The sequence below is a fragment of the Mixophyes fleayi genome, chromosome 1, assembly GCF_038048845.1.
Source record: "Mixophyes fleayi isolate aMixFle1 chromosome 1, aMixFle1.hap1, whole genome shotgun sequence".
In the NCBI taxonomy this organism is placed as follows: Eukaryota; Metazoa; Chordata; class Amphibia; order Anura; family Limnodynastidae; genus Mixophyes; species Mixophyes fleayi.
In genome coordinates, this window is record NC_134402.1 from 12,631,716 (window position 1) to 12,644,277 (window position 12,562).

At 44.8% G+C, this 12,562-nt stretch overlaps 1 protein-coding gene across 2 annotated transcripts in view; it reads right to left on the reverse strand.

Annotated features, from left to right (window-relative positions):
* Positions 1-12,562, reverse strand: part of SFXN5 (sideroflexin 5) — a 185,600-nt gene that overhangs the window by 123,118 nt on the left and 49,920 nt on the right. For both annotated transcript variants that reach the window (XR_012679705.1, XM_075189508.1), the window contains exons 4-6: positions 10,266-10,292; positions 4,681-4,735; positions 4,024-4,049 (exon numbers count right to left, since the gene is read on the reverse strand). Coding sequence is in view for 1 of the 2 variants with exons in the window: in XM_075189508.1 (XP_075045609.1) it covers positions 4,024-4,049; positions 4,681-4,735; positions 10,266-10,292 (108 nt within the window). In the remaining variant the exon portion in view is untranslated. The remainder of the gene's footprint in view (positions 1-4,023; positions 4,050-4,680; positions 4,736-10,265; positions 10,293-12,562) is intronic.

Below are 12,562 nucleotides of genomic sequence, written 5' to 3' on the forward strand. Positions count from 1 at the left end.
ATTTGTTTACACCCCATAACTCATTTAGTCTAGGTGGGGAAATAAGTGGGGGAAGCAGAGGTGAAGTATCATCCCACTGTAACAGAACAACACAACACTTGTGTGAATAATACTAGTGGGGCAGAGCAGGTCGGAGCCCAGAGGGGGCTGCCTGGTAACATGAATGGAATGTCTGCACATCAGTTCCTGAGGCCGACGTAAGGTGATTACACCAGAAAACAGTTCACAATCATCAAACAAATGGCATCTAGGATCTGAGGTCTGAGACGTCAATGGTTCTCTGATAGAAGGTGAGCCAGCAGATCGCAGGTGTGTGATCACGCTCCGCTGCCTCCAGATACCTCCACTGGACTCTTTGAAGTCGTCATGTCAGGTGTAGTGAAAGTTTAATTGGGACAGTTATAGACCAATTAGAGATATTGCATAGGAACCATGTTAGCGCTGACAAAGCAAATGCAGGTTAAAGACCCCTAAGCGATTTGGAGTTGTTTTAATCATTTACAGTGGAAGCAGCTATGTTGCCCAATTTACTAGAGAATATTGGGCCTGATTTACTAAGGAAAGATAAGCAAAAGTAAGCAAGTAAGGTAAAACCATGCTGCATTGGAGGGGGAGGTAAATGTAAACTGTGATGGCAGATTTATAGTTGGGGTAGGTCATGTCCTAGATCAACTTCAAATTTCAGTGTACAAATAAGCTATCAAGTATTTGTGTGCTACATGGTCAGTATTTTCCTTATGTGCAAAATAATAAAAACTCATTTGCACCCCTTGCATTGCAACATGGTTTTGTCCTGAAAAATTAAGTAAGAAAACTCACTCAATTTTTTGCTCAACTTTCCTTATTGAATCAGGCCCATTGATATCAGCCATATTAACCCTATCAATTGACTAGGGATTTGTGACATCACCTTCTCATAATGCAGCCATGGTGGGGGAAGGCATGCCTGCTGTAAAGCCATAGCACTGTGAACAACTACAACACCCATCATCCATTGCAACATTGCAAGCATTAAAGAAGCACCAAACAGTATCAGCCGCTCTCTCGTGACATCATCACCCAACAGCAGCCAGAATGGTTGCATCAGCTAATATTTGACTCCTGTAAGCCAATGCCTGCAGAAAAGGTAACACAAAATGCAGTTTGAAGTTGGAGGAGTAATTAAGGCGGTATTGTAGTGTTCAAAACCCAGAGGAACCAATCTAAACACAGCAACTCCTGTGGAGGGATATTATCTTCTGAACTGGAGCTCACAGGCTTCATGGCAAACACGTATGTTTATCAAATATATCTAGTGGAAGCAGCTTGTCTGAACGAGGGACCATCATTTAAATACATCATACTTAGGGGAAAAAAAATATCCTCATTAGAGGAGAGGTTATATGGCAAAGTGCAAAGCTTCAGCCCTGAGTTATGTTACTAAGTGGGCTTGAAGCTTCAACACCCTTTGAAAATGAGAGCAATTGAAGTGAGAGATATGAAAACATTATCTTGTAGAAGAGTGATGGGCTGACTGGTTAAAGGAGGTCAGTTTGTACCCTGGAGGGATACAGCTGGATCCCCAAAGAGAAGCATCCCGCACTAGAGGGAAGAGTGGTCTGTCTGACGGGGGCTGGAAGGCAGTTCTGTGTTTACAGCTAAATGATGTTCATTTCATGTGCTGCTGCTGGAATGTCGCTTCCTTAACCCAGCCCAATTCAAAAGGAAGCCTGCAAAGTAATGAAGCCACTTGTCTTCAGCAGCCATAAAGCTGTCCGGAGAGAGACCCTCAGGAAATGAGGACGGACTTAGTGTCAGCAACATTTGTCAAATAGGAGTGTAAGTAAAGTGACTCACACACACTTCACCGCAGTCATCTTAAAAGGTTTCTCCTGCCCACGCCTGCTCATTACGTGTTACGATTAATACTGCGCTCATCTGTATCATATTAATTCTTTATCTGTTGGGGAGAAGAACGACCTGTTCACATCAAGCAGCCGCTGACCGAGCTGGGGTGGATGGGGGGTAAGGGGCTGCATAGGTACCAGCTGGTTTCTGAAGAACGATGTACACGTCATTGTGTCCTGTCTGGGAAACTTTAACACTTCTATTTTCAAATGTATTCCTAAGTTGACCTCCCTCGCCAAAGTCATGATAGGAAGTGGTTGGCAGATTAGCCCCCCTCGTCTCAAGGCTGGATAAGCCTGGTTAGCGATACCATGAATCATGGAAGCCTTATGCATACAAACTGGGAAACCATGAATAAATATAACATTTGGGGCCTCTTGTTTAACTCCAAATTTGGCCTTGGTGCTTCATAGGCAAACCGAGGAGGGGGGGGGGGGGGGTTCCTAGTGCCTGGAAACCCCCCCGCCCCAAGCGGCACTGTATAATTGAGGTGGCTGGGCCCTGCCCCCGCCTCACACAGCTCTGCTTGAAAAGGGAGAGCTGCGTGCACCTAACAGTAGTCCACGCAGCATTGCCCATGAATGTTATGGGGATAGGAAGAGTTGGAGAGCAGCCAAACACTGTCTAAAATTATAGCCACGTCCCCATGCATGCTGGGCACGCCCACTGGTGGCGTGGTGTGGAAACCCCCCCTCTACAAATCCTGCGTTTGCCCCTGTGCGTGTATGTTAGAGATTTAGACTGTAAGCTCCAATGGGGCAGGGACTGATGTGAGTGAGTTCTCTGTACAGCGCTGCGGAATTAGTGGCGCTATATAAATAAATAGATGATGATGATGATTACCACACAGAATGGGGACAAGGAAGACTATTAGGAGAGCTATATTCTATCATTTATATTAGACCACTGTTGGATATCCAGCCTCACGCAGTACACTGAAACCCTCCAGTGTTCAATCTAATAAAACTCACAAACTAATCTGATTAAGTTAACTATTTTTTTTGTATACTTTCAATAGTGACAATGAGATTTGTTGTATTTGAGGATGCTTCTTACTCTAGTTATTTTCCCAGCTATTTGTGGGTTTAACGCACTCTCTGCTCTTGTTAACGAAAAGTTTGTCTGTTTTGTTATGTTCACAAAAATAAAATTCAATAAAGAAACATTATGATTTAGTGATTTAAAATAAAAAAAAATGATTGCGCCCCGTGATATCACCGTGGCCGCCCAGGACTTGCACTGAATGGCGGGCGTGTTGTGCCAATCACCCTGACATTAAACCTCGGACAATAAGTATTTTATATGTAGTTTCTCATCCCTCACTGAGAAGACAGAAGGGCCCATTTACAAACGTTGTATTTACGTACAAAACTGGCGCTGAACCAGCAACCAATCAGCAATTAGCTCTCATCTGTCTAGCGGGGCAACCAAACCCCTGCACCCACATGCAGCATTAGTAAATTAGCCCTGTGGTCTCCATTTGTCATTCAGCTGAATCAGGCTCAACTCTGAAATTTGCTGACAGCTTAACCCTGTTGTGACCAGGTTGGGTGTTTGTGAGGACACATTTTCCAGTTGTGTTATAACTTTATTACGTGTCGTCAACTGAGCGTTACTTTTATTTACTACATTTTAGTTTAATGTTCTTGTCTTTCTGAAAAAAATAAATAAAGCACTAGTACTCTAGTACAGAGATACCAGCTATGTGTACTAAGGAAGGACTGCCGTTCTAGGACCCGTAATTAAAGATTTATTTTTAACATTTCCTATACAGCAATGGAGACTGCCTGAGGCAGATCCTCCTATGATCTCCAGAAGTGGACTTGTCACCACACGTAAGACTAATACACAGTGCTCGTCTCTGTACCACGGGCTGTATGGAAATGCAGCACATGTATTAATGCTCTCATGCTGCATGTTAGGCCTTATAGCCACCGGTGTTTGTATTGCTGTAAGTAATAATAATTAGTATTTTATTTATATAGCGCCTCTCTCAATAGGATTCCAAGCACTTTACATTGGGTATGAGATGAGGTATGAAGGACACCCCCCCCCCCCCCCCCCCTGAAAGATCATTACAAAAGCTCATGATACTGGAAATGTAACTATAAAAGAGGTAGAACCGTTTATACTTACTATAGGAGTCCCAAAGGGAATATAACCTGAAAATAAAACCAAGCAATCATTAGAGTTCTGTGAAACGTACAATTAGAATAACCTTTTGCTCTGACATTCCAGTCTAATCCACTAGGGGGAGCCCATTAATGTTGCCCAATAAAGTGTAAATGGGACAGATCTCTCTATCCCTAATCTATACCTATTACCGACAAATTCAGCTGGAAGACACCAAATCGTAAAGAAATACATAGGATGGATTTGGGGCTGAAGGCAAAGGAATGTGACATTGTAATTATACCTTCAGTAATCCATTACACCTTCTCCTTACAGATCTTTCCTCATGAATTAATACCGTATATCACCTGTAGAATTCCTCCCATTGTGAGATGTGTCTCAACAATAATGAAAACAATAATAAATGGATTTAGGGGGGTGGCTACATGTGAGATGTACATATATATATATATATATATATATATATATATATATATATATATAGTGTTCCAGTTCATTCCAAAGATTCTTTTTCATCAGCCACAACTAGAACCCCCCTGTGATTTTATTCTTCAATGTACTAAGCTCCTGCTCCTTGTCACCTCTGTATATGTATGTAATCCACCTGTGTAATGTACTTTATACATGCCCCCAGCTGTATTCTGGATTGGGAATTAGTACCTGACATTCGGAAAGGCATGAAAATCTTCTCATTCGTATCGGGGTGTATGATCGCCTGCAGCAAAGAGAAACAGGTTAGCTGGCTTGAATGATGAGAAGACGCTCAGACATATTCTAGAAACACACGGACAACAAACTTTCTATGTATGATGACATAAGATATATGTAGCCTCCACATGCTTCATCTGTACACCATGGTCCCCCATGAAGATCTGTGATCCATACCCTACAGTACCTAATGTATGACCTCCTCTTCATCCCTACAGTATATGTACCTAATGTACGACCTCTTCTTCATCTCTACAGTATATGTACCTAATGTACGACCTCCTCTTCATCCCTACAGTATCTGTATCTAATGTATGACCTCCTCTTCATCCCTACAGTATCTGTACCCGATGTACGACCTCCTCTTCATCTCTACAGTATCTGTACCTAATGTACGACCTCCTCTTCATCCCTACAGTATCTGTACCCGATGTACGACCTCCTCTTCATCTCTACAGTATCTGTACCTAATGTACGACCTCCTCTTCATCTCTACAGTATCTGTACCTAATGTACGACCTCCTCTTCATCCCTACAGTATATGTACCTAATGTACGACCTCCTCTTCATCCCTACAGTATATGTACCTAATGTACGACCTCCTCTTCATCTCTACAGTATATGTACCTAATGTATGACCTCCTCTTCATCTCTACCCGATGTACGGCCTCCTCTTCATCCCTACAGTATCTGTACCTAATGTATGACCTCCTCTTCATCCCTACAGTATCTGTATAAAATGTACGACCTCCTCTTCATCCCTACAGTATCTGTACCTAATGTATGACCTCCTCTTCATCCCTACAGTATCTGTACTCAATGTACGACCTCCTCTTCATCCCTACAGTATCTGTACCTAATGTACGACCTCCTCTTCATCCCTACAGTATATGTACCTAATGTACGACCTCCTCTTCATCCCTACAGTATATGTACCTAATGTATGACCTCCTCTTCATCTCTACAGTATATGTACCTAATGTACGACCTCCTCTTCATCTCTACCCGATGTACGACCTCCTCTTCATCCCTACAGTATCTGTACCTAATGTATGACCTCCTCTTCATCCCTACAGTATATGTACCTAATGTATGACCTCCTCTTCATCCCTACAGTATCTGTATAAAATGTACGACCTCCTCTTCATCCCTACAGTATCTGTACCTAATGTATGACCTCCTCTTCATCCCTACAGTATCTGTACCCGATGTACGACCTCCTCTTCATCCCTACAGTATATGTACCTAATGTACGACCTCCTCTTCATCCCTACAGTATATGTACCTAATGTACGACCTCCTCTTCATCTCTACAGTATCTGTACCCGATGTACGACCTCCTCTTCATCCCTACAGTATATGTACCTAATGTACGACTTCCTCTTCATCCCTACAGTATATGTACCTAATGTACGACCTCCTCTTCATCTCTACAGTATCTGTACCCGATGTACGACCTCCTCTTCATCCCTACAGTATCTGTACCTAATGTACGACCTCCGCTTCATCCCTACAGTATATGTACCTAATGTACGACCTCCTCTTCATCTCTACAGTATCTGTACCCGATGTACGACCTCCTCTTCATCCCTACAGTATCTGTATATAATGTACAACCTCCTCTTTATCCCTACAGTATCTGTACTCAATGTACAACCTCCTCTTCATCCCTACAGTATCTGTACCTAATGTACGACCTCCTCTTCATCCCTTCAGTATCTGTATCTAATGTACGACCTCCTCTTCATCCCTACAGTATCTGTACATAATGTACGACCTCCTCTTCATCCCTACAGTATCTGTACCTAATGTACGACCTTCTCTTCATCTCTTCAGTATCTGTACCTAATGTACGACCTCCTCTTCATCCCTACAGTATCTGTATCTAATGTACGACCTCCTCTTCATCCCTACAGTGTCTGTATAAAATGTATGACCTCATACAGAGTGTTCATGATCCTCAATATAAATGTACCCTCTACCTGATGCCTTTATAATAATTGACCATCTTTGGCCCTGTCAGTGATCTGAATTTCCCAGTCCTCTCTATATTCTACATAAGGTGCTCATTATCTTAATAATCATCTGTAAAAATCCAACCTGGTGAGTGCACCGCTGGGCATGGCATACATGTCTCACCTCCGTACTAAGGTAAAGGTGGCAGATGTTAGCAATGAATAGCACAATACAAAAGCCGCATTAAATGCACATAAATTGTCAGACCTTATGGTTTTGCTATCCTAAGGCATTCTTATTGTATTTATTTTCTACTGTTTTAAAAGTGTTTAACACCTAATATGCAGATCTTACCTGCATGTTCTCTAAAACCCAACTGCTTTCCAAATCACATCCCTCTGAGGCGTGTAAAGTAACACAGAGAGCAGAGAGACAGGGAGCAGAGGTGGGGGATAAATACACTGTCGGCCTTTCTCTAGTTATCCTTCCGCTAGTTTGTACCATGGAGCGGACTGCGAGATATAGTCATACTCTCCGCACATCACTGGGCGTCAGATTCATCCCATCTCTCCTCTACTCTTCAAGGTTTATATGATCCCACCAATCAGCACATACTTCACGATCCAATCATTAGTTGTCTGTATGATTTGCGCGGTGCGTATAGATGTATATTTTTACATTAATGGTGTCACGTTTTCCTTCAGAGTATGGGAGGTTTTCAGAGAGATGTTTTCTGGACATTACAAACTGGTTAAAGGGTCGGGGAACTTCCCATATTCTAAGATATCAGTAATGGAAACAATGACATATATCTTGCCCTCTGTACGTCGCTGGCTGAGTATAACCTTTGAATTTGGCCACACGGATATAACAGGTGCCGCACTCAGGCCACGTGGCTGGTTGGCTGAGGGCTTTAGCGAGGTTGCAAGATATTAGTGGTCATCTACCAACTGCATTACTGAAACTGCACAATAATAATTCAGGCGATTTAAATTATTTCTTGTGTATTATACACGAGGGACATAAAAATAGAAATCATGCAAAACCTTAAAAAAATATTTCCTGCAATTTATTATTTTGCAAAATACGCTCCTCCCCCAACAAGATGAAACCGGGACCCCTGGGATTCAGCTGTAGCGGCAGTACCAGTACCGTGGTGGTCCAGACAAGGGAGGCTTGGAGCATCGTGTGACTGTCAGACAGCTCTGCTTGTTGCGGGATCACAGCAGAAGGAAACACTTTGTTCTGAGCTCTTAGTTACATCTTATCACCAGCAGTGTGCGATGTCTATGGCTAAGGGCGGTGTGCGATGTCTATGGCTAAGGGCGGTGTGCGATGTCTATGGCTAAGGGCGGTGTGCGATGTCTATGGCTAACGGCGGTGTGCGATGTCTATGGCTAACAGCAGTGTGCAAGGTCTATGGCTAACGGCGGTGTGCGATGTCTATGGCTAACGGCGGTGTGCGATGTCTATGGCTAACGGCGGTGTGCGATGTCTATGGCTAACGGCGGTGTGCGATGTCTATGGCTAAGAGCGGTGTGCGATGTCTATGGCTAAGAGCGGTGTGCGATGTCTATGGCTAACAGCGGTGTGCGATGTCTATGGCTAACAGCGGTGTGCGATGTCTATGGCTAACAGCGGTGTGCGATGTCTATGGCTAACAGCGGTGTGCGATGTCTATGGCTAACAGCGGTGTGCGATGTCTATGGCTAACAGCGGTGTGCGATGTCTATGGCTAACAGCGGTGTGCGATGTCTATGGCTAAGAGCAGTGTGCGATGTCTATGGCTAAGAGCAGTGTGCGATGTCTATGGCTAAGAGCGGTGTGCGATGTCTATGGCTAAGGGCGGTGTGCGATGTCTATGGCTAACGGCGGTGTGCGATGTCTATGGCTAACGGCGGTGTGCGATGTCTATGGCTAACGGCGGTGTGCGATGTCTATGGCTAACGGCGGTGTGCGATGTCTATGGCTAACGGCGGTGTGCGAGGTCTATGGCTAACGGCGGTGTGCGAGGTCTATGGCTAACGGCGGTGTGCGAGGTCTATGGCTAACGGCGGTGTGCGAGGTCTATGGCTAACGGCGGTGTGCGAGGTCTATGGCTAACGGCGGTGTGCGATGTCTATGGCTAACGGTGGTGTGCGATGTCTATGGCTAACGGCGGTGTGCGATGTCTATGGCTAACGGCGGTGTGCGATGTCTATGGCTAACGGCGGTGTGCGATGTCTATGGCTAACAGCGGTGTGCGATGTCTATGGCTAACAGCGGTGTGCTATTGTCTATGGCTAACAGCGGTGTGCGATGTCTATGGCTAACAGCGGTGTGCGATGTCTATGGCTAACAGCAGTGTGCTATGTCTATGGCTAACAGCAGTGTGCTATGGCTAACAGCGGTGTGCGATGTCTATGGCTAACAGCAGTGTGCTATGTCTATGGCTAACAGCAGTGTGCTATGGCTAACAGCAGTGTGCAAGATCTATGGCTAACAGCAGTGTGCAAGGTCTATGGCTAACAGCGGTGTGCTAGGTCTATGGCTAACAGCGGTGTGCGATGTCTATGGCTAACAGCGGTGTGCGATGTCTATGGCTAACAGCGGTGTGCGATGTCTATGGCTAACAGCGGTGTGCGATGTCTATGGCTAACAGCGGTGTGCGATGTCTATGGCTAACAGTGGTGTGCGATGTCTATGGCTAACAGCGGTGTGCGATGTCTATGGCTAACAGCAGTGTGCTATGGCTAACAGCAGTGTGCTATGTCTATGGCTAACAGCAGTGTGCTATGGCTAACAGCAGTGTGCTATGTCTATGGCTAACAGCAGTGTGCTATGTCTATGGCTAACAGCAGTGTGCTATGGCTAACAGCAGTGTGCTATGTCTATGGCTAACAGCAGTGTGCTATGGCTAACAGCAGTGTGCTATGTCTATGGCTAACAGCAGTGTGCTATGGCTAACAGCAGTGTGCAAGATCTATGGCTAACAGCAGTGTGCAAGGTCTATGGCTAACAGCAGTGTGCAAGGTCTATGGCTAACAGCAGTGTGCAAGGTCTATGGCTAACTCATTTATAGTAGTGAATGTGCTGCACTGACAGCCGGTATACCTCCGCAGATCCCTAATAGGTTCTACATGCAGTGTCTGTGCAGTGATCGGACCAGCACCAGTGTTCTCCCCAGCACCTATATCCTGGGTGCTCCACCCGGCTGGTTTACTTGTCACCCGGCTCTTGGAGCCCAACAGAGTCCTATTATAATACAATAAACCATTGTTTCTCCTATCATAACAGGCACTATGTGAGCACTACAGACCACTGACCACTGTCCTGGCAGGTGTGGGCAGTAATCTCCAACATTTTATTGCAAAGTATTACACTGCCCCCACTCGGCTACCTCTTAAAGCCACCCGGCTGGCAAAATATTCTGGGGAGAACACTGACCACTCATCTGTTGTCCTGTGTGTAGCAGTCGCCTCTTACTGGGGTCATCGTAACTGGGACAGGCGCAATCATGGGGGACATCAAAACAGCGGAACACAGTACAGTATATATAATGACACATCAGCCGATATAAGGAGATAACAGACAGAACTCACCTGTTTAATCTTCTGAGCCGCCCAGAGCTGAAAGACACAACAGTAAAGGAAATGAGTGACGACCACAACTCCGGCGCTTTCAGCAGAATCACATACATTACACGGGATCAGGCAGGACGTTATCCTCTACTTAAACCCAACACAACGCGCACTGGCAGCAGCTCCCCCCACTGCGCCAGCGAGTGTAAGAGCTGTTCTCCTGCCAGACTCTGCCCCTTACTCTGAGGCCGATCCAAGACTCCAGAGCAGAAGAAAAAGTAACATTAAAACACAATAAAAATACAGCTGTGAACTTGTATGAGCGGTCGACCATCATGTCCAGGTGGGTATTGCTGGGAATGACACATTCTACCATTGAACGCTTTCAGGAACGCTAGGTCTACACTGGTCCTGCAGGACAGTCTGCGATTAATCACCCAATCTAAATGAAATGATCTGTATGAGACCATAATCATCGATTCCCGTCTTATTTTAAGTTAGTTACGGAACAGTAAAAAAATTATGGCCATATGGATCGCCCCTAAAACTAGAAGTGTGAGTTTGCACCAATTGTAGTTATTGTATGACTGCAACAGCCAGACACTGACACATGGGGATTAAATGGATTTAAACTGACGCGTTTCAAAAGAATAAGGACTGTATGAAAGCCTGACCAGTATGGACCCCGTAGGACTGGTTGGTGTTCGGTGATTTGCACCTTATACAGCTGCCACTTGTTGTGTCATTGTCACAGCATGTATCAGCGTACTTACAATAATCAGAATGTCCTGGAGCTTATGTAATAATACAAACATATATTCCTGGTCCATTCCAGCGGGTGCTATTTTAAAGTCAGTGGGCTAGATTTACTAAACTGTGGGTTTGAAAGAGTGGAGATGTTGCCTATAGCAACCAATCAGATTCTAGCTGTCATTTTGTAGAATGCACTAAATAAAGGACATCTAGAATCTGATTGGTTGCTATAGGCAACATCTCCACTTTTCCAAACCTGCAGTTTAGTAAATATACCCCAGTGTTTCCGAAGAAGACAGTACTGTAATACAGTGTTATACTACAACTACACAACCAAGTAAATGTTATTCAGGCAACAGCAGAATAAATATTATATAATATAATAAGTCACACCATAATGATAGAACTTAAGCGACTTGTAGCTTCCTCACCAGACCAATACCCACATTTATTTGATAAGATGATAAATAATTTGTGTTGTGGTGAACCATACGGCACTGCCATCCAAATAATACAATAACTAATAACAAAAGCCTGGAGGGTGTTTACAACAATAATGCAATCATTGCAAAGTCTTTACACTCCGAATACTCCATGCAAGATGCATTATCTGTATGTCACTGAATGCGATAAACAGGTAATAAATTCTTACTCTATTTAAATATATATACACACACACAGACACGCACACACAGACATGCAGCACAGACACACACACGCAGACACACACAGACATACACGCACACACACACACATGCAGACACACACATACACGCAGACAGACATGTAGCGCAGACACACACACACGCAGACAGACACACACACACAGACACACAAACACACACACAGACACACACACAGACAGACATGTAGCGCAGACACACACACACACACACAGACACGCAGACAGACATGTAGCGCAGACACACACACAGACGCACACACACGCACACACACACATACACGCAGACAGACATGTAGCGCAGACACACACAGACTCATACACAGACACACACACACAGACGCACACACACAGACACACACACATACACGCAGACAGACATGTAGCGCAGACACACACAGACTCATACACAGACACACACAGACACACACACACACACGCAGACAGACATGTAGCGCAGACACACACAGACACATACACACACACACAGACGCACACACACGCACACAGACACACACGCAGACAGACATGTAGCGCAGACACACACAGACTCATACACAGACACACACAGACACATACACAGACACACACAGACACACACACACACACGCAGACAGACATGTAGCGCAGACACACACAGACACATACACACAGACGCACACACACGCACACACACAGACACACACACATACACGCAGACAGACATGTAGCGCAGACACACACAGACTCATACACAGACACATACACAGACACATACACACACACACACACAGACTCATACACAGACACACACATGTAGCGCAGACACATACAGACACACACACACACACACAGACACACACAGACACACACACAGACACACACATACACACACGTGCCCAGA